This window comes from Talpa occidentalis, unplaced genomic scaffold (assembly GCF_014898055.3).
Source record: "Talpa occidentalis isolate TD23 unplaced genomic scaffold, MPIMG_talOcc4v2.1 talOcc4.10, whole genome shotgun sequence".
Classification (NCBI taxonomy): Eukaryota; Metazoa; Chordata; class Mammalia; order Eulipotyphla; family Talpidae; genus Talpa; species Talpa occidentalis.
The window spans coordinates 34,452,190-34,479,046 of NW_023600993.1; the positions used below are offsets into that span (position 1 = coordinate 34,452,190).

General features: G+C 55.3%; 2 protein-coding genes across 19 annotated transcripts; both read right to left on the reverse strand.

The window, feature by feature from the left end:
• Positions 1 to 1,554: 1,554 nt before the first annotated feature.
• On the reverse strand, positions 1,555 to 13,072 carry USP19 (ubiquitin specific peptidase 19). 17 transcript variants are annotated; one of them, XM_037528972.1, is made up of 27 exons: positions 12,972 to 13,071; positions 11,243 to 11,502; positions 10,987 to 11,025; positions 10,690 to 10,818; positions 10,471 to 10,604; positions 10,097 to 10,396; positions 9,764 to 9,980; positions 9,477 to 9,633; positions 9,294 to 9,365; positions 9,064 to 9,179; positions 8,740 to 8,960; positions 8,460 to 8,655; positions 8,242 to 8,375; positions 7,972 to 8,130; positions 7,777 to 7,887; positions 7,190 to 7,300; positions 7,007 to 7,108; positions 6,141 to 6,281; positions 5,922 to 6,040; positions 5,281 to 5,418; positions 4,869 to 5,182; positions 4,652 to 4,762; positions 4,347 to 4,563; positions 4,111 to 4,263; positions 3,850 to 4,010; positions 3,590 to 3,768; positions 1,555 to 1,957 (listed from the first exon to the last, which is right to left on the reverse strand). In XM_037528972.1, the coding sequence occupies exons 2-27, from the start codon at positions 11,364 to 11,366 to the stop codon at positions 1,841 to 1,843; spliced, it is 3,972 nt and encodes a 1,323-aa protein (XP_037384869.1). In that variant the 5' UTR covers positions 11,367 to 11,502; positions 12,972 to 13,071; the 3' UTR covers positions 1,555 to 1,840. The 17 variants fall into 17 exon arrangements, with proteins under 17 accessions (XP_037384869.1, XP_037384849.1, XP_037384836.1 ...); XM_037528967.2 differs by lacking the exon at positions 1,555 to 1,957 and adding an exon at positions 1,977 to 2,609 and having other exon boundaries at positions 9,758 to 9,980; positions 12,972 to 13,072; XM_037528952.2 differs by lacking the exon at positions 12,972 to 13,071 and having other exon boundaries at positions 8,740 to 8,954; positions 10,097 to 10,393; positions 11,243 to 11,418.
• A 258-nt stretch (positions 13,073 to 13,330) lies between these two features.
• LAMB2 (laminin subunit beta 2) lies at positions 13,331 to 25,986 on the reverse strand. Of its 2 annotated transcripts, none has more exons than XM_037528976.2 (33): positions 25,887 to 25,986; positions 25,713 to 25,789; positions 25,424 to 25,596; positions 25,203 to 25,338; positions 25,048 to 25,121; positions 24,462 to 24,650; positions 24,311 to 24,374; positions 23,873 to 24,075; positions 23,663 to 23,783; positions 23,200 to 23,388; positions 22,824 to 23,003; positions 22,303 to 22,415; positions 21,950 to 22,029; positions 21,730 to 21,862; positions 21,374 to 21,532; positions 21,168 to 21,295; positions 18,546 to 18,678; positions 18,177 to 18,369; positions 17,952 to 18,095; positions 17,499 to 17,730; positions 17,244 to 17,407; positions 16,938 to 17,162; positions 16,632 to 16,849; positions 16,429 to 16,525; positions 15,972 to 16,344; positions 15,684 to 15,868; positions 15,365 to 15,606; positions 14,938 to 15,286; positions 14,406 to 14,613; positions 14,187 to 14,328; positions 13,926 to 14,102; positions 13,671 to 13,830; positions 13,331 to 13,588 (listed from the first exon to the last, which is right to left on the reverse strand). In XM_037528976.2, exons 2-33 carry the CDS (start codon positions 25,786 to 25,788, stop codon positions 13,452 to 13,454), a joined length of 5,397 nt encoding a protein of 1,798 aa, XP_037384873.1. In that variant the 5' UTR covers position 25,789; positions 25,887 to 25,986; the 3' UTR covers positions 13,331 to 13,451. The 2 variants fall into 2 exon arrangements, with proteins under 2 accessions (XP_037384873.1, XP_037384872.1); XM_037528975.2 differs by having other exon boundaries at positions 25,876 to 25,986.
• Between the last annotated feature and the right edge of the window lie 871 nt (positions 25,987 to 26,857).

Here is a 26,857-nt window from a genome sequence, read left to right on the forward strand (position 1 = left end):
AGCTAGAACAGTACAAAGTGTTTTCTTTATGGAATTAAGAGTTACTAGCAGTGAGATGTTGAGGAAGAGTCCCAAATTTGAAATTAGAACACATACTCTTGGAAGCCTTGGTATCACTAATATTAGTGGGCCTCCAGGGATTGGACAAGATCCTACCTGCAGTCTCTATTCATAGTGTGTCCTGTTTTGTGGTCATATCCCACTAAGAAACAAGTGTCACTTCTGGGGTCACATCTTGGTGTTACATAAATGACCACATGCTAGATTCTGCCCAGAGCCACATACACTGCATCTGTCCAGTCCTCTGTCTTGGATCTTCTCACCTCCCCATGGTCCCTTGGCTCCAGCCTGATCCTCTGCCAGCCTTATGCTGAGTCCACAGCTGCAGCTGCCTGGCCCACCATAAGCATGCCTGTGATGAGCACAGCATTGTCCTTGCCACTGTCTCCTCTGTACCTGATGCTATAGGATTCATTATGTAACCACCATCACTGCGTATCTGGTGATGGCCCACTCAGTGGGGTCAGGGTCTTTATCCCATTTACTGGTTCCCTAATAGTGCCTACCCTATGACTCCCTTGTCACAGGATGAGGCAGTAGCCCCACTAGGGCTATCAAGATGCCACTAGTGGCAGCGGCAGGTCAACTAAGTCCTCTGGAGTCCTGTGACATGTAGAGCAGAACCATCAAGTTGTATAGACACAGTCTGGGGTCTGGCCTGTGATTTGTTTGCATAAGAAATTCTTCCAGGGAAATCAAGAAAAAGATGACCAAGGAGAAAAGGCAGGCATTAGCCAGCAAAGCCCCACTGTGGGATAGCAAGAGGCAAGGTCCAGCAGCCAGGACAGGCCTATGGACAGGTACTTGTGGCACAAAATGACAGGGAGTACTGAGGCAGGAGAGGCCACAGTGCTAGTGGCCACAGATGGCCTCAGAAGGCTCAGCACTTTCCCTCCTACAAGAAGCCAGGCAAGATTAAATCTGGTCCTCTTGGCATGTCCTCCTTTTAGAGTAGGGTCACATGTCCCCACAGCAAATTTTTCCTGCTCTGTTCACTGAGGGACCCAGATGGTTTTCAAATGACAGCAAATATAGACCTGAAAAAAGGGAAGGACAGTGCCTTCTGTACTTCAAGACTTTCCTGACCAACTGTCTGTCAGCCCCAGGCTACTTCAGTGCCTGTACATTTTACCCCATGCTGTCAGCTTCCGGAGTCTCAGATATGGGGTGTTCTTCCTGGGGTGTGAGATATTGACTACAATGTGAGCCACAACCACCTCCATATGGGACCCAAAACCAGTGGGATCAAAGGGCAGGAGAACTAATAGAACTGGGGACACCACAATCTCCTCAGACCAGAGCACTTTCAAGTCTTTTACATACCCATAGATACATATACACAAACACACACCCCAGATGATAGGAATGGGGAGGTGGCCACAGCACCTGGTGCATCACAGTCACCAAATCTGCTTATTTATCATTTATTTTTAAAATATATTTAAACAGCAGCAATCACCTCCAAAATGCAAAAAAAAAAAAAAAAAGTTACAATTTTTAGAATAAAATTATAACGTTTATAATGCGAGTCAGAAAGAATTGAAGGTACAACTGAATCAAATCACGTAGCACTGGGAGTGGCTGAAGGAGCCAAGGCTCACTGGTTGAGGGGTCAAGATGACAGGAGGATCCAAACTGCCAAGTTCCCACCCCCAAATCACACCCCCCATATCCCCCGTTGATGAAGCCAGTGTCCTCTAGGTTAGAGAAGGAGAAGCGGCAAAAAGCTGGCCCTCTGTGGGGATCCCCAAACCCAACTCCCCCACCAGCAAGGGACCTGCTAATCGACCTCCTCCATGTTGCTGTAGGTGGGGGCTGGGCGGTCCACAGAGGGGGCGAAGCGTTCAGGGGCTGTCCTCGTGGGGGCCACCTCGGGGGCCTGGCCAGGGCCTAGTCCCTGCAACAGAATATGAGGACAGGGGTTGGGGGCTGCCCAGTATGCCGCCTGGCATCCCGGGGGTGCTGGCTTGGAGCCCTGGCACCCAAGGGAGGGCCCCAAGGCGCAGACAGCAGTGGCATTGAGACAGAGAGACGAGATCGGGCCTGAATAGTCTCACTTTATTAACACTTTAAATACAGTAAGCTGCCTGGGCAGGGCTAAGCCCCAGGGCAAGGGTCAGAGCAGCAGGATGAGTGGACAGACAGCTGGATGGGAAAACCATATTAAAATGCTCTGCCCCTGCAGAGGCCACAGTCCCCACCATCCCCCCATGATGCACACACTGAGGCCCATGCCCGGAACTGGTCCCCACCACAGAGGCAGGAATGGGCCTGTTGAGCAGGCAGGTGGGCCAGCTCATAGGAGCTGCCTGCAGGCGAGCTCATCTCCAGCGACTCTGGGATACCAGAGGATAGAACACGTTGAGTACGAGGGCCACCAAAGCTGCCACGGTGCCCAGAACAAAGTACCGGAGGCAGCCCTCATCTGGTGTGGTAGGGCCACGTGGTGGTGGGCCCACCCAGTCTTGAGGCCCCCAGGGACCCAGGGGCCCAGGCCCCTCAGGTACTGGCTCCTCCTCTGCCTCCAGCTCCTGCCAAATCCGGGAAGCCTATGGTGTGTGGAAACGGCCATTGTTACCTGGGGGTGAGGGAAGGGGTGGGGAAGGGGAGGGCACCCGGTGTCCCAAAGACCCCTGGCCATGACAGTCCACCCTCAGTGACTAGCACTAATCCTCTACATCCCAGTTCTAACAGCAGAGGTGAGCAGGTGGGAGCCAACTGGGCCATTCACAGGGTGGTCTAGACTGAGAGCACAAAAGTAGGCAAGTCTTGACAGGACTCTGACCTCAAAAAGATTCCTAGCATATATGCAGGTTCCCAATTAGTGGGTCATTTTTCCGCCCAGGAATCCCAGAGGGGACTGGCTCATGAGGATAGAGCTGCCAACCCCAAAGTAATACCCTGGCTCACTCCCATCCACGTCCACAATCTGACTACTGCCTTCTGCAGGAATTTCGCTGAATCTGAGCATAGAGGAGGGGAGGAAAGCTGGAATAAACCATTCCAGAAAAGAGGTGCTGGTGTGCCCCAAGGCCAGGCCTGTCATACCCCACATCAGTAAAAAAAAAGACAGAAGACAGCAGGGACAGACGCTTACCTTATAAAAAGTAACAGCCACCCTATGCCATGGCCAACCAGGATAGCCCTGGTTCTGAGCTCACATCACAATCACATGTGAGGGTCTGTGGGCTGCTAAGTGGGCAGTGTGCACAGGAAAGGTGGAGATTGTCAGGTACAGTCTCTTCTGGCATTGTACCCAGTGAGGTTCAGAACAATTGCTTTGCCTGTGCCAAGTGGGTGCCCATGTGCCTGCCAATGGCAACATATTGGTGTGCGCACACCTCTGTAAGTGTCCCGACAGCATGACGATCCTTTTGGCTAAAGCTTTAATGTAAGGGAACCATATCTGTGACTCACATACATCTAAGGTTTCAAGGGTCTTCAGCTAGAGGAAGGGAAGTTGTGCCCAGCCTCCTCCCATCTCTGAGTTGGGCCCCACCTGCCTGTAAAGCCTCCCCCCATGCCTCACCTGGCTGGCAGCAGCCTCAGCTGCAGGGCCTAGGTCTGGGTGGTGCTCAGAGTGACCTGCCCGGGGGGGCCTCTCCACAGGAGAGTTCCGCCGGCGGTAGAAGAGTACATAGGCATAACGCGTCACGACCTGGCTCTCGTCTACTGTTGTCACCGTGCTGTCGTCAAACAAGCGCCAGCCTATAGCAAGGTGGGAAGAGTGTGAACATAACTTGCACCACCACCCCTACCACCTATCGTGCTGGCTGTGTGTGCCCTCACCCACGTCACTGCGCTGGCTGCTGCGATCATTGGGCAGGCGTGCACAGGCGGTGTAGTGGCCACCAATCATGCCTCCATAGTGGTTGATGACAGCGTACAGGTCGTAGCTGGGCAGCTGCTCCTCTTTCTGACCAATGCAGAATTTGCTCAGGTCCAGGTTCCTGTGGTCCCAGCCAGAGAGAGGTGAGACAATTAGCAGGTACCCAGGATGTCTACCCTGCACCCATAGTCTGCCTTCAGTCACCAGGGCCTATTGCTCACCGAACAGGGAACTCCACCAAGTCATTGATCTTGTCCCGCCAGATAAAACTACGAAAAGAGAAGCGCTTGAGCTGCACAATGAGCACATTTGGCAGACGCCACAGCAACAGTTGTTTGGAGGCCTCACGGTGTTGTTTGCACTGCGGGCAGTACCTGAGAAGGGATGGAGGTAGGGTCAGTACCAGCATACCTCCACTCCACCCTGTCCTGCCATCTGCTTGCTACCCTGTTCTTACCAGGCCTCCTCAGGTGCCAGCACCTCAGGCCTCGTGAAGAGGTTTAGGCACTGGTCCAGGGTGAAGTGGCCAGCACGTGCAGCCTCACCAGCAGAGCCAGGATCCTCGGCACATTCCAGTTCCTTGGAGGCTACCAACACAAATTCCTGCAGGCGCTCATTGTTTCGCCAGACTAGAGCCAGGCTACACTCATCACCCAGCTCCAATGGAGTATCTCCTAGAAATGGGCAGGAAGAGGGGTCACAAAGCTGTGGCAAGCAGTCAGTCCAACCCACCCCATGACTACCACCCACAGTCTCAGACACCTTTGTCCTCTAGTCGCTGCTCTCTGTTGGATGCATCAATTTTATAAATGAAGAACTGGGGTGTGTGGGCATTCATGGCTTCACATGGGTGTTGGTACCCAGGCACAGCAGCTACGAGAGAACATGACAATCTGAGCTCCCCTACTGACAGGGGCCAAAACAAGCTTCCCACAACCTCCCCTACCCTAGCTCCCAGAGCCTTTCAGCAGACTCTTACCTTCAGGCCGAGACACCCTCTCACCAGCAGGCAAAGATCCAACTTCAACAGGCCCACTGGCCAACATCTCAGAAGAAACTCCACTGGTGCTGGGCACAGGGCCCCGATCAGGGGCTGCCCATGCCCGGAGGACCCCTGTGTCCCCCTCAGCCACAGTGTTCACCAACTGGAGCTCAGGTGGCTGAATAGGGTCCCTCTCGCTATCTCCCCCCTCTAGGGAGCTAGTAGAGAGCAGTGTGGAGCAGCCAGGGCCCTGGGACTCCAATGCCATGCGACCAGGCTGGAAAGGTGGCTGGAATACGCTCACTGAGTACCTGACAACAGGCAGGAAGGCAAGTAAGAACCTTGATCAGCCTGTCCAGCACCTCTGTTCCACAACTACCCCACCCTAATCCAACCACTGGGCACTTACCGGGCATAGCCCTCTAGCAATTGAGCAAGTCGGGCGTAAGTGAGGCGTGAAGCAGGCACACTGACCAGGAAGGGGTAGCCAATATTCTCAGGTCGGCAGAGGCCCTTGTGATCAGGCCAATGGGTTTTCTGGCAGAGCCTGGAGGGAAAAACGATGTAAGCGCCACCTCCTATGACTCTATACTGGGGGCTAGCCTCAGGTTCTGGAAACTAGGAACTAGGCATGCCAACCCTCTCCCAGGGCCTGAGAGAATAGGATGGCAAGTGGATAAATTAAAACGTAAGTGTTGTGGGCCTTCCCGGTGACGCAGGAGTTAAAGTTTCAGTGCTATCAAGCTATCGCCAGCCATGGCAGCCTGAGTTCGATCCCTAATCACAGAGCTAACGCGCATGGTGCAGCAGACATCTCCTGTCTCACCCACTGCTCCCCTCAGCAATGTATTTCAGTAGATCCACTTGTTCTGCTCCCCACTCTGTCTCTGGTGAATCCTCTCATCTCCCACACCCCTGGACTAACCCTAGTTTTTGTATGCAAAAATAAAAATGAATCTTTAAAGAAAAGTGTCTTTATGAGCCCCGCCAGGAGGGGAGGTAGGGTGGCAAGCAGAGAGGAGGGACGTGGGAGACCATGGGTGTCCTCACTGGTTGCAGTAGCCCACACGGTAGCACCGGGTACAGCGTTTCAACTTCTCATCCTCTGACTGTTGCTTCCGCTGGCAAGCCGCACACTTGGAGATGGGGACACTGGGTACCTGGGGGCGCTAGGGTGGATCATCTGGCTCAGTGAGGTCAGGTTGGGTGGGAATGCCCCCTCTGCCACCCCATGTTGGCCTGATGCTATCAGGTTGGCCACCTACTCACCTGTTGTACCTCTAGTACCACCACTCGCTCCTTAGCCAGCTCTGGGGATAGCAGCTCAAAACAGAGAAGCATGTCAGATGGGGACACAGTGTCCAGTGAGTGGGAGGGCAGGAACACTCGGTGGAAGCGATTCTTAATCACCTGGGGACAGAGAACACACAGAACTTATGTGAAGCCCTTTCCCTGGCACTGCCCCAGAGCACAAGATGACTTGGTCCTGATCTTGGGTCTATGAGAGCAGTGTTGGAGACTGTCACCCAAAAGAAACATACACTTCTATTGGTACCTGCCTCAGAACAAGAAGCCTAGTGCATGATAGTGTCTGAAAGACCAGAACGGGGGCCGGGATCAACTATACCAGTTCTCTACACTGCTATTGACTAATGAGGCCCTGATGAAACTATAACATGGTTATTAGGGAGGGACTATAACTGAGGCTAAACCTCCTGCCCCAGCCCAGCCAGAGAAAAAGGGTACTACCAGGCTAAAAGCAGGAAACCTGTAGGGAAGAACTGCACACAGATCAGGGGTAATATGACAGAGCAACAGGATGGAGGGAAAGCCATACCTAATGGAAGGATATTCCTGCTTCTCAAGTTCCTTGTTAAGAGGGAAAAGCAGTTGGGGGCCATCACCAAAGGGGGCAGTAAACCCTGACATCAGCTAGGAACGGAGGCATCTCTGTTGCACAGCCCAAATCCCAGTTTTCAACCATGTCTCAGCCAATAGCACAATACTTGTTTTTGTGCCGCCACAAGCACATTCATGTGCACATGTGCTGATGCCAATAACTGCAGGTGTGTCTACGTGCTATGAGTACACTCAAGTGTCGGCACGCTTAAGAGCCTGGGGAAGGACAGACATACCTCAGCCAGACGTAGGTTCTCAGGTTTCACGTGGACACTCTGAGAAAGAGAGTCCAACACTTCGCTTGCACTAGAGTTCTCCTTGCTGATGCTCACCAGGAACTGTGATGACAAGAGTAGAGTCCATGAGGAAGATGGACCAAGGTCTCAGGGATAACCCGGAAGTAGGGACTTACTTCTCACCTTAATGGGCTTGCTGTGGGGCTCCCGGGCAAAATAGAAGATGGGGAGAACCTTTTGCTTCTGTGGCAAGGGCACCGGCAAGTAAAGGAATGGGTCAAAAGTGATGGAGACCTGCAGATGCAGAGGTGGCACTGGGTGGACCCACGGGGATAGGGGGCAGGATGCACATCCCCAGAACCCCCAGTCCAGGCCCTCAAATGGCTCTCAGGGCACCACAGTCAATCAGAAACTCCCAAGCTTCAGAATACTGGATGGATCAAGAGTGCCACCAGGGGAGAACAATCCCGCCTTCTGATACTTGCTGCCAGCTCAACCTAGCCATTTTATCAATTTGTCCCTCACTTATACCCTATATGCCTCCAATCTTATCCAAACCCCAGCCTCACCTTACATCATCGGGCCCAACCATCACTTTGGCCTCAGCCAGGAAGTCTACCCAGCCTGACCTCTAGGATACACATAGGAGCCTGAGGTCTCCCCATCAGCTTCCTTGGCCTGCAGCACCTCAAGATGCATGCACCTGACCCCAATCTCAACAGGCTACTACTTCAAGCTGGAGGGCCTCTTTTCAGGGAAGAACATCATACCTTGGCACACACAGGGCACACCAGTTTTGACTTGTACTGGCCCTGAAATAGGTCCACAATGAAGGAGTCATTCCTCATCTTGTGTCTCTGCCATGCTTCCTCAGCTACCACCTGAGGGGCAAAGTGGTGAGGACCAAGGAGACCTGGGGACTAGGATGTGCATGAGACATACCCAGCTCTGCCCCCAACCCTGACCTCATCAGGACGCCCATCTGAGTCCACAGTCTCTGTGTAGGGCTTGTTCTGGATGCGATTCAGGTCCTCATGCAGCCCATCCAGCAGGAAAGCCATGAACTCCTGGGCATCGTGCTGTGCATAGCCTGTGAACTGGCTGGCCTTGCTTGCCACGATGGTCTGGATACAGGAGCCGAGGTGTGAGCATGGAACCCCAACACCCACTGTGCACCCAAGTGGTTGGCCCTCCCCGCCCTCTCCAGCCAAGGAAGGGAGTTCACCACACATCACCTTTAACTTGGAAGGCTGGAAGGCATGGTGGGTTCCCTTCCACAGAGCCCGGAGCAACACAGCAAAGCCAATGGCCAGACGGCCACCAGTCCCCAGTGGGTTGTTATAGTTGATCTCAGCCTCAAAGGAACGGTCTGGGGACAGCAGTCAAGTAGAGGCATTAGTAAGGAAAAGTCATTCCTTCTACCCACGGCCTGGGCGCTAGGCCCTGTTCTCACCATGGAAGAAGTCCCGGAGCTCCCGAGTGTTGGACAGAGACTGAATTACACTGTTCATGAAGCAGGTGTTGCCTAGATTGACAAGGCCAGTGAAGCCAGGCAGACACACCTTCTTCTCTTCCTCCTCCTCTTCCTCCACGCTGTCTCCACTCACAGGGCTGTGGGGCATTGGAGGCACCATGCATGTGGGCTTTGGCTGTGGGAACAAGGAGGGGCGTGAGAGGCAGCCCGGAGGCTCCTCAGCCTCCAACTTTGGCCCTCTTCATCCTGGGATTCTTACTGAGGCCAGGTGTGGCTCTGGCTTTGGGGCTACATGCTCCATGGGGTTGCGGGCCACCACACCATCCAGCCCTGTGTCCTCAGAACAAGCCTTGGGTTTCTCTTTCTCCACAGCACGGGCTTCTTCCTGGCCTGCCAGAGGGTGGGGAGCACCCCCTGGTGGAGTTGAATCCAGAGGGGTTGGGCCTGTCGGCACGGCAACCTTTGCACCACCCACTGCACCTTAAAAAGGGGGAATAAGGGGGCTGGTGGTTAGCAGCATGTAGCAGCGGGTGGGGTGCCCTGGTCACACAGGCTAGGCAATGAAGGGAGCTCGTGTGCAGACCTTGTGCAGCTGGGGCCTCCAGGCCCCCCCAGCGCTGACTCTGTCGCTTACGGAGGCAGATATCGATGCGAGAGGCTGTGAAGCAGAAGGTGCACTGCTCTGGTTCAATCAGGTTCCTGCAAGAAAAGACTGATCTCAGGAACTTAGGTGGAGTGGTATCAGGATAGATGGGCCAAGGAGATGGAGAACAAGGAGGCACAGGCAGAGTAGTAAGGCTGGGCACCACCCACCTGAGCTTCACCTGCCAACGGAAGATGGTGTGGGGCCCGCAGCCTGGGTGTAGTCTCAGGAAGTTTCCATCCCTGCCAAGGCAGAGCAGAGGCAGGACAGGAAGAGGAGCAGAAGAAAGAGCATGAGACATGCTATTTTGCATAAAGCACACTGCCTGCCCCATCTCCTGCCCACCCACCCACCTGGTCTGGAAGATAAGTGTGAAGTCCTGCTCGCGGAAAAGCACTCGAGAGGCATCCCTGCAGATTTCCTTCACGTACACGTGCACCACCACTGAGTCCGGCCCCTTCTCATACGAATCATTCTTGACAAATGCCAGGTTCACCATGGACTCAGGCTCTATGTTGAGACCACAGCTCAGTGCCACCCAGGACAGGTTCCAGCCTGTTGTTATTCTAGTCCCTACCCACCCACCAACCTTGCAACCCAATCTAGGGCTCTGCCTACCCATCCCCAGCCCCACCTTTACCATCCACCAAGGCTGCAGCATCTGCCGTTACTGCCATCTCGTCTTTGGAACGGTCACCTTTCTCAGAGTCTCTACTCCGTGCCATGGTTGAAGAGACTAGGTCATTCCTAGGGGACACTGCCTTCTCTCCTACCAAAAGTGCTAGGTTCTCCTCTGAGCCCAGAAGGCAAGTTTGAGGGTTCAGCGGTGGTACCCGGAGCTGTTCCTCAGTATCAGCCTATTCATGGCAAGATTATGGGCAAAATCACTCCTAGGTCTAGCAAATGCTTCCCCCAACTTCTGGCCATACCCTCCCCCCACCTTCCAACTTCCAAACAAGCATCCCACTCTCACCTGAGTGGTTGATTCGGCCAGGAAAGGAGGGGCATCACCCCGAGGTCCAGGGCCATCTCTGGACCCTTCCCCTTCTGGCCCTCTGCAGAGATGCACAGCCCTCTTGGCGCTGGGCCCTGCCTGAGCCCCAGGGCCAGCCCCCACGCCTACCTCACCACGGCCCTGGGCCCGCTTTTGGTTCCGGGCCTCCTGCTTAGCTCGGCGGGGTTCGGGGCCTGGCTCCAGGCCAACAGGAGACAGCTCCTGCCCATTCTCTTGGCACAGCCCTGGCACCAACTCCTGTGACCCTAGAGGTTTCTTCTGCCAAAGACACACAAGTCAGGTCTTGTCAACAACACTGGGTATCCCCTAACCTACCCTGCTTTGGAACTTACCAAGAGAGAGGGCCACGTGAGCAGAGGTACTTTCTTAGGCAGTGCCAGCTGCAGGAGGCTGCCTTTGCGGGCCTGCACTTTGGCGCAAGAACTTTCTATCTCAGCATAAAAAACACCACCCCACTGCCGACCATCTGGAGACAGAGTAGGGCAGTGAGCTGGGGTAAGGTTATCAGAAGATTCAAAGAGACAGCTTTGGCTTTGGATAGATGGACACACCTGGAAGCCTCACCACACAGTCTGTGTCTGTGAAAGCTGCATCCACCTCCTCCAGTCGCAAGGGGCCCGTTCCCACACGCAATTTGACAATCACCTCGTCTGCATTCTGACTCCAATCAAGCAACAACTCTGCAGGAGGAGTGTCAAAGATATCATGAGGGTCTCGATGAACTCCTAATAGGAATAAGCAGGTACTAGAGACCCAGTCCTAATGGGGCTACTCAAATGTATGCTATACTCCAGGGCATGCCCTTCTCCCCTCGCATTCCAGCACCCAAATGTCTATTTATCACTCACCCTCTTTGGTCTGCTCCTCCCGAGAAGTGGATGCTGATCCTGACAACAAAAGGGGAAACAAAAAAGAAAATAATGATGGGGATTTCAGCCACGTACCCAGACCTCAAAGCTGAGGCTCTACCCAGCCTGCCACAGATTCTTCTCTCAGCACCAAAAATAGAGAGAACAGCAAAAAAGTCACCTCTTAACCCCCAATCTGTATATTCAGCAGGCAGGGAGGAGAAGGCAACAACCACTCTGGGAATGTCACTACCACCTTTCCTAGGATCTCCATCCTTGCTCTCCTGGTTTGCTCGATCTTTTTGCTTCTTCTTACTGGTGGCCTCCTCCAGTCCTGGGGGCCCTCTCCTTGGGCCTGTGGCACTGGCCCCGCCAGACATCTTGAGCCGCTTGGTCGACAGCCAGAGTGCCCTGGGGTCGGCAACGGCGTCTGGGTCAGGGCTACGGCGCTTTCTTCCTGGCCCAGCTATCTTGGCAACTCTTTGTGGCCAAATTCTCCAGCAAGGAACCAACAGCCTAATGAGAAGGGACCAATGATCACTACCAACAATTTGCGACAATTTGCTTCTTGGCTACAGTCAGGGCTCGATAACCCAGGATACTCCTACCCCTACAAGGGACTATCTCTCCACCCTCTAATGTAGCTTTGGTACACTATTCCAAAGGGGGAATAAATAATGCAAATAACAGCAAGCACTTCTGGCCAAGGATTCCAGATGTCTGCCATACAGACCCATAAAGATGGGAGACTCACTAAGGTGCCAGATCAAGGCAGCTGTGGGCAGGGACTAGGCTCCTCCACCAATCTGGAGAGAAGCCATGGCTCCAGCCCACAGGGCTGGCACTCTGAGCAGGGTGCTCACTTTTCCCTCACTCTCACTGGCTGCTTAGTCACCACCCAAGAAGTAGGAGGTGGAGGAGGAAGGCAGGAGAGGAGGAGACAAGCAAGCAGCAGGAGGACCAGGCTCTATGGCTGACAACATGCCCAGCTCAGGTGCTACCACTGTCCCAGCAAGGTTCAGGCACCTCACCTGCTGCCTGCCAGGTCCCACCCTGCTCTGACCCTGCTCCTATGCACTGCCTGATTGTTTCTTTCCTACATCCTAAGAAAGACTCCTCTCTCCAGCTGCGGTCCCAGGGAGGGGCCTGTAAAAGCTCATTGAAAGGATATCCAGATGCCGCATCACGCCTTCAAGTAGCAAGCCTGCCCAAAGGCAAGGCAGGGCAGACATCCAGTTTGATAATGAAGCATCATCCCTATTTTCTTCCCAGGTCCACTCACATCAGCTCAGAGCCAGAGACCCTTTATCCAGTTTCCCACAGGATTCTGGGCCGTTTCTCCACTCAAAATAAAGTTCTCAAAACTGAGATAAAGGAAGGGATGAAGCAGGGGACCAGGACCCCTGGCAGCTCAAGCTCAGCCTTACAGTAGAGTGGCAGGGCAGAGAGTGAATAGTCTGTGGTCCCCAGGTTGGGGGAGCGGGCAGACATCCTTCTATGGGTCAGATGTGGGACTGGTGGGCTGGGTCTTTAATGAGGGCAGGTCCTGAACCGAGCAGCAGACACCCTCCCTCCGCCACCTTGCACGCAAGCTCCGGCAGAAGGTCGTGCCTCCTCCCACCCTCCTGGGACATCAAAGCGAGGAAGGGGCTGCCCAGAGACCCAAAGCAGCCTGAGAAGGCCGCGCGGAGTTACTGACCACTAAACAGCGCCCGGCCGGGGCGGAGACCCAGTTCCAGCCTTCAAACCCGCGCTCGCCAGCACCTCCTCTAGGAAGCAGTCCTCGCCCGCCGCCAGTCCTGTCCGCGGCAGGGGATCGGCTACCGGCGGCGCATAACGGCCCGGCCTGCAGCGGGGGCCCAGGCACGACGCGCGGCTCCCAGAGTCGCGGCTGGCACGTCCGTGACCTTGAGCAGGCCGCCCGGGGCCCGCGCCGCGGCCTCCCCGCTGCGGCCCGGCAGGCAGGGGCCGCCAGTCCTACTCACCGAGAGAGGCCGCCGCCGCCGCCAGCCCTCTTCGGGCCCTGGCAACCCGCTCTCGGTTCCGGTTCCGGCGTCAGGTCGGTTCCGGTTCCGGCGCGCCCCTCCCCCGTCCCGGCGCCGCCGCCGCTGCCACTGCCTCAGCGGCTTGTTTTGTTTCGATCTAGTTACGGCCGCGGGCGGCGGGGCCGAGCGGCTGACGCACTTCCGGCGGGAGCGGGCGCGCAGCGGCGGTCGGCTCGGGGGGGGCGGGGCGGCCGGCCGGGGGCGGGGCTCCGGTGCCTCGGCTTCACCCCGGTCGTGGCCGCCTGAGGTTCTGCCCGGAGACCCCGCCCTTCCCCAATCAGAATCCAGACGACACAATAGGGATTCGCATCTGTTTATTGGGGGCCTTGCCAAGCTGGGAACTATTCCATGCATGGGCAGCACCGTGTGCAGAGCTGGGCCGGGCCGGGGGCTGGGAAGTGGGAAGGCCTCAGGCCGGGGTCACTGGCAGGTGTTGTAGATCTGAACCTGCAAGTTGATGGCTTGAAGCACGCTACGCATCCTGGCCTCCAGCCCGTCCAGCTGGGCTGCTTTGCCCTCCAGTGCACGTTCATTCTCCTCATAGGTGCCTTCCAGCTCTAGGAAAGACAGGGCACAGGTGAAGAAGGGTACCACTACCGTAGCCCCATATCTCTGGCACCCAATCACCCCATCCCTCACCTTGCAGCCGCTGTAGCTTGTCCTGAGCAGCCTGCAACAGGCTCTGAGCTTCATTCCGTAGTTGCTTTGCCCGCTCCTGGGCAGCCAGCACACCCTGGGCCTTGCGCTCAGCAAGGGCCTTCACTGTCTGGTACTGGTCACCTAGTGGGCCCTGCAGCAGCTGGGGATGAGGCAGGGAATGTCAGTGTGTGGTCCAATGGAAGCCCAGCTTCTCCTCCCACCACACCCCTTCCAGCTGACTCTGTCCCAACCCACCTGCTCAGCCTCCCTGGCACGACCCTGGGCATTGCTGGCAGTTTCTTCAGCGCTAGAGGCAGCCAGGCTATTTCCTGCTCGTTTCAATTTTAGAGCTTCCAGGAGACCATCCAACTGTTGAGTTCGCTCACCAGCAGAGCTCAGTGCCTGCTCTGCACCTGCCATCCTCTCCTGTACCTGCGATAGGTGAGCCCAGGGTTAAACAGGTCTATAAGACAAACCTATAAATTTACCCCCACTGATGTCCCAGAGAGACCACACCTGGTGCAAGGTCTGTTCTGTGTCCTGTGTGTCAACCACTGCCCCCTGGATGGCACCCTGAGCAATGCCCTGTGCCCGCTGGGCCTCCTCCAGTGCTGCCTGTACTGTCTCTGCCTTCTGTTTCTCACCCTCAGCCCGGCTCCTGGGGAAGAAAGGGAATCAGGGCCTGCAAATATCAGGACCAAGTATCAAGGATGGGGGTCAGGGTTGGGGTCAGACCGTGCCCGCTGTGCATCTTGTAGCAACTGCTCAGCCCGACGCACATCCCCCATAGTACGCGCCAGAATCGCATCCACATCTTCCAGATTCCGGACCCGTTCTGCAATCTCGCCCGCCAGGTGCTGGATCTGCTCAGGTGATGCTGGGATGGAGAGCTGCAGCACCCGTGTGGCTACCATCTCAATGCTATCTGGATCAGCCCCTTCCTCTATGGGGACACAGGCAAGCACTTAAGGACACAGATTCTCCAGCATGGGCATGGGGACGGGAACACACTCTTGGGTTATGGACTCAGGGACCACACACGGGATACGGGTTTGCCAATAGGCATAAGCATGTAGCCACACAAGGACAGGGAACTCTACATGGGGCACAGATACAAGATGATGGATTTGGGGACCACTTATGACAAGGACTCAGACAAGAGGTGATAAACACAGGTCCAGCGCAGGCCTTGACAAATATGAATCCAGGGAGAGAGACACAGACACAGGGGAAACAACCACATGGCCTGGACTACACGGAGGCTCACGGCTGAGGAAGTCCTTCACACTCTGGATAAGTTCCCGAAGTTCCTGGTTGGCCTGCTCCACCTGTCCTCTGGAAGCATTAGCCTTGTCCAGTGCCGCCTGGGCCCGCTGCTGTGCCTCGCCTGCTTGCCGACGGGTTTCAGCCACCTGACTGAGGATGCCACCACCTTCTTCCAGTGCCCGCTGCAGCTCTGCCTGTGTGTGCCGGGCTCGACCCAAAGCCAGGTCTGCAACGGCTGCTGCCCCACTGCAGCTCAGGCCCCCACAGCGAGGCTGCCCATCCTCATCCCGACAGCCAGCACCTCCACAAGGGCTTGTAGCACAGGGTAGATCTCCTGGGGACCCACAAACCTGCCAGGTATAGAACAAGTCAGGGCTTTGTGAAAGGACAGCCATACCCATATGTCCCACCCTATGCTCGTGCCTCACCAATTCATTTATGCCTGTCAGACTCAGGGCATGGGTTCGTGCAGAGAGATCGCCAAGTGCCCGTTGGTTGGCCAGGTGTTTTCTGTTGAAGTTGTCCCTCTGGGTTTCCATCAGCATCTCTGTTCGGCGCCGGGTGCCTGCTGAGTGGCTCACAGGACTGGGCACTGTCAGAGCCGAGGTGTTAGCACGACGTTCTGCTTCTGCAGATAGGCTATAGGCTTGGCGGATGCTGTCATAGGCACCTAAGTTGGCCAGAAGCAGGCAGTCAGCTGAAGATCAACCAATCCTGGTCCACCTGCCTAGTTGGCCAGCAACTCACCCAGGAAATTTGAATGCTTGAGCAGGTCCAGATGCTGATCAAGCTGCCGCAACGTAAGATTAAGTGCAAGCCCGTCTCGTTCCAGACTGCTTAGTGCATGGTTGGCATTGAAGTTCTCATCCTGCACATCTGTCAGTTTTGCCTCCAGCTGGGTCAAATGCTCAGTGGCCTCCCCGATTTCACGCCTGTGTCGATGAGAAGTGGGGGTTATGTTTAGAGATGCTTTCCCCCTTTCCACTGGGTCCCTGCACCATCCCACCATGTAGCCTCAGGTCCATCCACACATACCGCAGATCCTCTGTGGCCTTCACAAGCTGTGCAGTGGAGGCAGCTGAGGTGTTGCAGGCACCCACAATCCCCTGCACAATGCCCAGCTTCTCCTGAATCTTCCAGAAGCTGCTCTCAAAGGCACCCATCACACCCGTCTGCTGCAGCTCCTGCACCCGCTGCTCCAGGCGCCGTGTACGGGCAGCCAAGTCCTGTACCACGCGGTCCCAGTCCCCGAAGCATGCATGGCAGGGGTGGCAAGCAGGAAAGACACCCGAGAAGCCCCGGGCACATTGGTCACAGCGCACACCAGACACGCCTGGGCGGCAGCTGCAGTGGCCTGTGGAGCGGTGACACTGAGGTGTGTCTATTCCACGAGGGTCACAATCACAGGCTATAGAAAAAGGCAGACCACAGAGTTAGGATGTGCATGGGAATAACCACCACCCATCTGCCCTGGCCTTGCTGACTTCCTTACCACGGCACTGTAACCCAGGGTCTCCCCAGTGGAGCTCCTGGCACTCAGAACAGGTTCGCCCACCGAAGCCAGCATGGCAGTGGCACTGCCCTGTGAACTAGAGGGGGACCAAGCAGATGTCAAAAAATCAAAGGCTGAGCACTCAAGACTTGAGGCAGACAGCTAGTCATAGCCACTCAGGGATCCAGAGGAGGGTCCCATACCTCATTGCAGGTGGGGCCTCTGGCTCGGCTTGGGTGGCAGGCACAGGGCTGGCAGCCATGGCCACTGGTAAGGTTCCAGTAGTTTGGGACACAGCGATCACAGCTAGGGCCCTGGACATTGGGAAGGCAAGGGCACTGCCCACTGCTTGGGTCACAGTGGCACTGGTCGGTGGATGGGCACTGCTGGGGATCTGTGCCCAATTGGTTGCAGGTACATCCTGTGTCAGCCAAGATTAGCACAGTAATCAAGGGGAGCCAGGGCAGCAGAGCCCCACCTCAGCCATACCCTCCCATCCCCACACTTACGGTGACAGCTCTGTCGGGCAGCTTGTCCATGGAAGCCAGGTTTGCAGTGGGCACAGTGAGGCCCCTCTGTGTGGTGTAAGCAGCGTAGGCATTGCCCCGTGTGGGGGTCACAGGCATCAGGGTCCATGGGGTCAATGTTCCCACTACACTCACATGGTTGGCATTGGCCGCCTGGTCGTGATGGATCCCCAAAGTGCCCAGGGGCACAAGCCTCACACCGCAACCCTGCCCATAATCAAGGGATAGGCATGAGTCCTCAGCCCAGCTGCCCTACCCTGATCCCATACCTGCACCTTACCCCCTCACCTGTGTAGCCTGCCCTGCAGTGACACACCATCTGCTGGGAGTACCCATCCCGATGGCAGGAAGTAGCAAAGTGCCGCTGGCTCCCAGGGCCCTCAGGGCAGGGACAGGGCCGACACTGGCCCCCATATGGCAGCCTTGGGTCCCCATGGAAACCAGCAATGCACCTGCCGGGAAGGACAGGAAGAGATGTGTCATCCTTAAGCAGCCTGTCTACCCACCAACCCACTCATAGCTGCTCCAGGCTCAGAGGCTCACCTTTCACAGTGCTCGCCCCCTGTGTGATCACGGCAGCCCAGGCAAGCACCCGTGTGGGTGTCACACTCATCGGCATGCCCATTGCAGACACATGGCCGGCAGCTAGGGAATCCCCATTGACCACGCTGGCAGCGGTCACAGCGAAGTCCAAAGGCACCAGTTCGGCAAGGGCATTGCCCACTAGTCCCTTCACACAGGCCACTGAGTGCCCCTTCAGGACTGCATTGGCAGGCTGGGGGCAAGGCAGAGGCCGAAGTGGGTTGGTATGGGAGGAGGTGTTGAGAGAAAATGGGGGTAGGGAGGTTCATGGTGGGAAGATCATAGAATGGAAGAGAACTTCAAGGACCAAGGGCTGAGAGCTCAGTGTTAGAGGAAGAAAGAAGCAGAGGCAAGAGGGAAAACAATAGTGGAAAGGGGAGAAAGGAATAGAAGGGAAGAGGGGCAAGCAAGTACCTTGACAGCCTGCAGGACCAAAGCCATAGTAGCCAGGGGCACAGCGGTCACAGCGACGCCCAACCACCGCAGGTTTGCACAGGCACTGACCGCCATGGGGGTTACACTCAGAACTCACTGAGCCCTGGGGGTCGCACTGACAAGCTGTAGGGAATGGGGGTAGGGTCAAGTCAGGCTAGACCCCCTCACACTTCTGCCCCACCAATCTATATCACAGACACTCACGCAGGGCACCATTATAGAGCACGGCAGAAAGACTGATGAGGAGAGGAGCACAGGCCTCAGAGGGAGGGCTCTTGCTGGGCACCAGACCCTCCTCACGACAGCGGTAGCGTTCAAAGGTGGCACGGCGCTCCAGAGCAGCAGCATCACCCCCACTGAACATTTCCAGCACCAGGACTTGGGGCAGCAGCACCAGCTGAAGAAATCAGCAAGGAAGAGTAAAGTTCAGACCTGGAACCATAATTGGCACTGCCAGAGCACACAGCTTAGCATCACCCACAGGTCTATCTCTTCTCTCCAGACCCCAACTATCTACAGGTCCCATCCTATAGACCCTGCCATTTTGGTTGGTATGGGGAGAGGACTGTTCACCGAGTCAATGAGTAGGCTGGGTCCAGAGTGGGGAGCCTCAGATGGGGTACGTCCTCCTGTTCGCACCAGCTTCAGATGCAGCTTGTAGGATGTGCCAGGCTCAAGGCATACAGGTCTTGGAAGCACCATGTACCTGGTGGGAGGTGAGGATAGGTACAGTGGCTTCTCCAAGGCCCTGTACCCATCATCCTGGGCCTCCTTCAACCCCAAACAGCCACCAAAACATCAGCCAAGAAAAAGACTAGAGGGCCTCCCTGGTGGTGCAGGCGGTTGAGCACAGCACTGTGAAGCTGTCCGCAGCCTCTGCAGTGCGGGTTCGATCCCGGCTGGCCGGGAAGGTACCCACATGTTGTGGCAGACCTCTCCTGTCTTGCCCGCTGCTCCCGTCAGCAGTGTATTTCAGTCGGTCTGCCTGTTCTGTTCCCCACTCTGTCTCCGGTGAATCCTCTCACCCACCTGCATCTGGCCTGTACCCCGGTTCTTGTATGCGTGAATAAAAATAAAATCTTTAAAAAAAAAAAAAACTGGGACTAGGCCAAAGTAGGCTGGGCAGGGTTTGGCCAACAAGACAATTTGACAACCCTGCAGAAAACCTCTATCAAAGATTTCCACAAATGTGTCTCATGGGAAACGTATATCTGTGCAGACCAGTGTCACTGAAAACACTCCACAGCACCTACAGCCCCACAGCACTTCCCTCACACAACACTTTCAAATTTTCCCTCAACAACCTTTCACACTTTCCCCAACTTCAACCTCTGCTCCTCTTCACCAAAACTGCACCACTTCCCCCTCTCTCCCTCTTTTCTCGGTCATTGCCGTTAGTTTGCAAACCCATTCTTGGTGGTGTTTTTTTTTTATCCTCCCCCACCCCCTGAAAAAAATCTTCTCAGTCTTGACTCTCCCCTCACTCTCCTGCCCAACAAATTCCTAAAATTCGACTACAGTCACTGCTTCTACGCACTGGCCTCCCACTCTAGTGGAATTTCTGCCCCCGCATGCCATGGAGATAGCCTGTGCCAAGGTCACTGATGAACTCCATGTAGCCAAAGTTGGTGGTCACTTCTCCACTCTAATCTTCCAGCATTCAGCAACATGCAATGAGATCAGTGTGCTTTCTTTCCTGAGTCACTCTGCTCTTTGTTTCTGGGACTCTATCCACATTCTTGAATTCCCCTCACCTTCACCTTGTCCTTCTCTACTGGTCTCTAACACTAGAGTGCTCTAGCCCTCCTTCCTTTCTCTGGTCCTTCCATTCAGACTCACTTTTTTAGGGAAAACAACAAATACAAGTCTTCAACTGGACTCCCCCCAGTAATTGCAGATGCAGGAATCCAGTCACCCACTAGCCTTCTCTCTCATGTCTAAGCACCTCAGATCTGCTCTTCTCTCTGTCTTTATCTGAGATACTTAAGTCTTTTTTTTTTTTAAGATTTATTTATTTATGCATACAAGAGCTAGGGTATAGGCCAGAGGTGCAGGGAGTGAGAGGACTCACCAGAGACAGAGTGGGTAACAGAGCAGGCAGACTGACTGACATACACTGCTGAGGGGAGTGGTGGGCGAGTCAGGAGAGGTCTGCTGTGCCATGTGGGTCACCTCCCTGGCCGGGGATCAAACTCGTGCTACAGAGGCTGCAGACAGCTTCATAGGTTGTGTCTTAACCCCTTGCACCACCAGGAAGACCCGATACTTACATCTTTACCCCAATTGAGATACCTAAGCCAAACCCTAGAGTCACTCTCTACTCTCTGTACCTTTCCTCAATATTCAAGCCATCATCTCTGCCACTGCAACCCTCTGGAAACTCCCTCTTTTCATGACCTCTAGTATAATACCTCCGTCCAATCCACTGTCACTTGGCCAACTCAACAACTAGTAGGTCTTCCAGCTTCCACCTTGACCTCTAAGTCTATAGGCATCTTTGCTAAACACAAGTCACAGTTGGCAAAATGTCTGTTATGGGTATAGCCAGTCATTATGCAATTCTCTCAGCTTCTGTGCATGTTTGAATATTTATATGATAAAAAGTTTAAAAAGAAGAGATGAGGGGCCTCTCTGGTGGCGCAAGGGGTTAGGACACCACTGTGAAGCTATCCGCGGCCACTGCAGCACAAATTCAATCTCCAGCCAGGGAGCTACCCACATGGCACAGCAGACCTCTCCTGTCTCACCCGCTGCTCCTTTCTGCTGTGTATTTCAGTGGATCTGCCTGTTCTGTTCCCCACTTTCTCTCTAGTGAGTCTTCTCACTCCTCCGCACCTTTGGCCGATACCCCAGTTCTGGTATGTATAAATAAATAAATCTTTTAAAAAATAAAAAGAAGAGATAAAAAAGATGTGTAATAAAACATTAATGAGACCAGCCATGTCCCTGCTTATAGTACTTGGAGGCCCTCCCTTCTCCCTGTGGGCATTCTCTACAGTGATGAATTCCTGTGTTATCCTCTGGAACTTAGAGCCCCGAAAGAGCAAGCCTTGTCTTCTGACCAGTGCCATGCCCACCAACACCTGGCAAACAATACTTAGAGGAGGCATTGACTAAATAGAAGGATGAGCAGCAGGAGCTTAAAACTGATGCACAATACCTCACAGTTGTGGGGGAAGTCGTGAGTGCCCTCACCTGGTGTCTGGTTGCAGAGTCCCTGCGATGCGGTCATCTTTGGGCAGTACATGCCCACAAGGGCTGTGAGCAGACACAGGTCCTGGGCGCTGCACAGTCAGTTCTATTTCTGCCCATTGTTCAGGGACCTGGGGGGGAAGGGATGATGGAAGAGATGCCCCTACACCCAACCGTTCAGTTCTGGGTGAGGTGTCATGGGGTCTGACCTGGGGCTCCAAGTGCAGCAGCAGGTCATAGTCCATGGCTTTTGGTACAGAAGCCACCTGGAACTCTAGTACTTGGCCTTCTCGCAGCCTAACGAAGCCTGGGCCCGTCCAGGATAAAGCTGCCCCGGGAGATGCCAGGCGCTCCACCACATCCAGCATCTGGAAGGCAAATTGGTGGGAAGTGGATGCTCAGACAAGATACCCGCTTCTTCTGCCACAACCTGCCCCCATATCCCAACTCTCTAGCTGAAACCCTGCCCAATGCAGGGCATCCTCCCCAACCAAGGCACTGCCCCAAACCCCGCCTCTCTTGCCACAGTCCCACTGTGCTCTGCCCTCTAACACTGCACCTCTACCTGCCCTCGTGTGTCTTCAGCTTCCCAAGTTAGGTGGTCTAGGAAGGGTCGGAAGTAGCCAGGCTGCACTTGTTCACAACGTCGCCCTACCATGTGCTGGCGGCACTGGCACTGACCTGTGGCCTCGTTGCACCTGGGAATACACAGTTACTTAAGAAGGACTCCCTATCCTGCCCAGTATCTTTTCCCACCCTGCCAGGGCCACATATACAGCACTCACTGGGGATCCAAGGCACCACCTACGTCGCAGTCACATGGACGGCAGCCAAGCAGATCATGGCTTAGGCCCCAGTGGCCAGGCTGTAAGAGAGGAAGTTGCTGGGGGGCAGAAACAGACCCCTCTCGCCACTCAGCAGGTAAATCAAGGATGTTTTCACCCTCTACCCTCCCTTGGTAAAAATATGATCCCTAGACCACTGGCTCCCACCCATGGCCTCCCAGACCTGCAGCCTCTCAAGGATAACAGAATCCTAAGCAATAAGCACCCACCCATTAGGGCATGGAAACTACCCCCAGGTCTGTGCTCTGAGGTTAAGTGCAGGACCTCAGAACCCCTGCCCCCTCCAGTCGCACCAGACAGCGATTGCAGCCACGTCCAGTCACAAGACGCTTGCAGAAACAGATTCCACTGTTGGGATCACAAGGGGTATGCCCAGGTACTGTGCCCCGTGCATCACATTGACACTCTGCAAGGAAAGAGACCTGTCAGCACATTGGGGAGTGATGGCAGTGTTCATATTAAATTAGGTCAAGAATAAGATGTCAAGGGGCCTCCCTGGTGGTGCATGGGGTTAAGACGCAGCACTATGAAGCTATCCATAGTCACTGCAGCACGAGTTCAATCCCCGGCCAGGGAGGTGGCCCCCACGGCGCAGCAGACCTCTCCTGTCTCACCCATAGCTCCCCTAAGTGGTGTATTTCAGACAGTCCACCTGTTCTGCTCCCCATTCTGTCTCTGGTGAATCCTCTCACACACCCGCCCCCACACCTCTGGCCTGCACCCCAGCTCTTGTATACATAAATAAATAGATCTTAAAAAAAATAAGATGTCAAGGGTTAAGTTCAGCAGAGGAATTAGGGTGGGAGGCACATACGCTGGCAGCCTGCAGGATCATTGGCACTGAGCCCAAAGAAGCCGTCACGGCACTGCTGACAGCGAGGGCCCACCACATGTTCTTTGCAGCGACACTGGCCTGAGACTAGTCCTAGTGCAGGATCATCATGCGCATCACAGCGACCACCATCTTGGGAACCCATGGGGTCACAATCACAGGCTGAGGGCAAAAAGAGAGACACAGGGTCATCTTATCCCAATTAGCCCAGCACCTCCCAAGACTTCACCCTGGAATCCCAGACTGATTCCACCTTGTGTCATTCACCCTAAATCCCTGCAACTTGCATAGTGGTATGGTTACCCAGCTCCTACCCTAAGCTCAGCCTTCCCTCTCCCATGCCCAATTCCAGTCTCACAGCGACACACAGCCGGGTCCCGCAGGTCCTTGGTTGGGTCACGGTAGAAGAAGGGCCGGCAAAGCTCACAGTGACGCCCAGCTGTATTGTGCTGACATCCATCACACACACCTCCACTCATGTTGCCAGATGCCAGATATACTGCCATGTCGAAGTGGCAGCTGTGGGCGTGCCCATGGCACTCACACTCTTGGGGGAGGAGAAAGGAAGGCAGGGAAAAAGTCACTTGAGGGACCATGTCCTGAAAGGGGCATATGAGGCCCTAGTGCCACCTTAGGTTCCTGCTAGGTCAGAATTTGTTCTGGGCCCTTACCCAGAACAGGTTGTGGAGGAAGGTTGAGGGGGTGACAAGGTCATCAAGGCCTGGATACCCTTTGAACACAGTCTAGGTATTAGGGGCTTGACCATGCAGCTCTAGCTTCTACCCAGGGCATGGGGTTTAGGGGACCAGGGTCTCACTCACTTCTGCAGGCGTGACTATGACCATCCTCAGCTGGATGCCAGGGCAGGTCATGATAGAAATCTTGACACTGCTCACAGTTCAGACCACGGGTATTGTGCTTGCAGATGCAGGCCCCATGAACCTAGGAGGGTGGGCAGGCAAGTGATCAGAACTGTCCAGCCATGCCTGCCCCTGCCCCAAGTCCTACTCCAGCCAGCAGAAGCCCCTCACCATGCCCTCAGCATGGGCTGGTGCCCCTGGGGCGGGTGCACACTGTGAGGCATGTCCGTAGCAGAAGCAGTTGCCACGCACAACCAGCTCGTAGAGGGCATAATAGTACTTCTCTCGGATCTCCCGTCGTGGGTCAAGCAAGTTGTCTCCCAGCGTGTGGAGTCGTGTCAGGTTCACCCGTAGGTTGGTGATCTTTAGCAAGTCTAAGGTGGGGCAGAGTGGAGTGGGGCAGCTGACCAAACAGGTTCTTGCTGCCCCATCCCCACTTAGGGGCTGCTGCAGATGCCAAGGTCACCTTGGGATACCTCCTGTCTACTGTTATCTGAGCTAAATTGGTCTTGGAACGTGCCTTAGGAAGCACCCAAAATAGCTACTGAGGCCCTAAATAGTCACTAGCCGGACACTGGGACTGCCAGGCTCTAAGGGTGGAACACTCACTCTGGATCCGTGGGCTGTAGGGGTCTGGAATAGGGATTGCAGGGTCCAGCACACGGTAGATGACCTAGAGGGGCATGGAGTCCACAGAGACACTAAACCTCAGACCCATCAGCCCTCTCTTCCTGCCCCAAACCCAGATGCCAGCCCTCACCTCGCCTTCAGTGGATGGTTCGATCTCTGAGTAGCGGGACTCACAGACTACATCATCCCAGTGTCGTGGAGGGGCCAGTGGGACTCCTGGGAAGTCAGCCCCACAGTCATAGGAGAAATAACGGTACACATGCCAGGTGCGGCCAAAGTCTGCTGAGCGTTCCACCAGCATGGCAGCAGGGCGAAATGTCTGGGGGGCGGGGGGAGGGATGGCTGATCAGTATGCACCAGGACCCAAATCCAGTCCAGGCTCATCAAGAAGCCTGCCCAGCTGGAGCCTGCTCATGGACAGGTAAAAGTGACCAGTAGAAGAGCAGCAATGATCAAGGAGAATAGCCATATTTAGGGGAGGTTCAAGGATCATGAGGCCTAGAAAAGCAGCGCCTGATTCAGCCTGGAATTGGGACAGCATGAGCAAAGGCCTGGAGGTGGAAGGTATCAGAAGGTGTGAGAAATGAAGTAGCCTTCCTTGCAACCAGAGCACAGCACATGAACTTAGGGAGGCTGGACTGAGGATCTAGGACTCTGTTCAGGGGTAATGAGGGCCAAGCAGGGCGATTCAAGCAAGCTCCCAGACATGCAGGCACCTTGAAGGTCATAATGAGGTGTGTGAAATGGAACTCAGCCTCCAAGTCCAGCTGGATGGTGACCACGGGGACACCTGAAGCAGGAGTCAGAGGTCAGGGACTTGAGGCTATTGGTGGGCAGCCCTGCTCATCCCATGCCCCACCCACAACCTCACCATTTTCTGACTGCCACCAGGCTGTCCTGCGCTGTGGTGCAAAGCTGGTGACTACATTCTGGATGCGATGGCTGTTTGGGTTGTCTCGAGCAGAGAAGGGGCGACGGGAGTCACACAGGAAGCATTTCTTCTCATCCTGGGTTAGGTCAGCATCAGAGTAAGTGCCTCAGCAAGTGCCAGCCCCACTTGACCCGACTCCCTCCTCTCCCCCCAAAGCACACCTGCAGGTGACTGACGATGCAGTAGGGTTCGGGGCCCTGCAAGCCACAGGTGGATGAGGCGGTCAGTCGGTCAGCACGGCCCACCAGCAGATCACCTGTAGCTGGGTAGCAGCTTCCCCGCGAACAGCCTGGCACATCCGGAGCCGGGGCCTGGGCCAGGGCGGTGGCCAGCACTGGGAACAGTGGATCAGCTAGTTCCGCTCTGCTCCTACACTGTAGCTCCAGGGGCAGCTACCCCAGGCCCCACCATCGCATCCCCAAATTCCCAGGCCTTCCCCAGGCTTCTCACCGCACAGCAGCAGGCCCAGTCGAAGTTCCCAGGGCACAAGCTGGTCCCTCCCTCCTTCCCCTGAGGCCCGCTCCATCCTGAAGAAACGGGAAAGGACAGGAGGGGTAAGAAGGGTATTCGAGGTCTGAGGCCAGTGCCCACCCACCCACCCCTCCCTTCGTACCCCATGCAGACCCTGCCAGTGAGGTCCTTAGCTGATTCCCCTTCCAGCCCTGTCCCTCAATCCGGTGTCCCTCCACTAGCTCTGAGTCCGGCAACTTTCAGCAAAGTTGGAAGGAGGGCAGGAAGGAAAGCATGGAGCGGATTTCAGGAGCGAAACACCATGCGGCGCTCCCTCCATTTCTCCAGAAAGGGCCCTCACTCTAGAAAGCAGACACAGGAAGGCTCAACTGCAAATCTTTATTGTGTCTCCCGGCCCAGACCTGTGCCAGAGATAGGAAAAGGTAGGGATTTGGGGCTTTAGGTCACCACAGTTAGCAGGGAACAGCAAGTGAGGCTCATGGCATGGGTAAAGATCAGACTCCTAGCCTGTATCCCTAGCATTGTGGGTGCTATGGAAGTTGCCATCTACTAGGCTCTCCAGTTCCAGGGCTCCAGCATCAGCGGGGTGGTGGAAAGGTAGAACAAGGGACATCAAGCTCCCCTATTCAGAGATGTGAGACGTTTTAGGCTGTAGAATAAGATAGGGCGGAGATATGGGGGAGATATGGGGCAAGCCATGCCCTACTCAGTGTTCCAAGGTCTCCGCCTCCCTTAGTCACTACAGCAAGCAGGCATGAGAAGTGCCAATCTCAGCTTGCCGGTATGGACAGCCTGCAACAGTCCGGAGTAGCAGTGAGTGCATCCAGTTCTCACGGCTGGCTACTCATCCACTCCGGACCTTCTGGCCCACCAGGAACTCCGGAGCTGGAGCTGGGGGTTGGAATGCAGGAGCTGCCGCCTTGTGCCCCACCCAGGCTCCTGGGACTAGACTGGGACCACAGACATTATAGAGCCTGATCAGGGTGGCTCTGGGCTGTCACAGCTGTGCCCAATCTGTCTAGTACCCAGAGCTAGGCGCCCAGGAGAGAAAGCTGGAGGTTCCCAAGAGGAGTCTGGGCAGTCTATCTGAAAGCTCCTGGGCCCCAGGGAATTACTCCATTAAC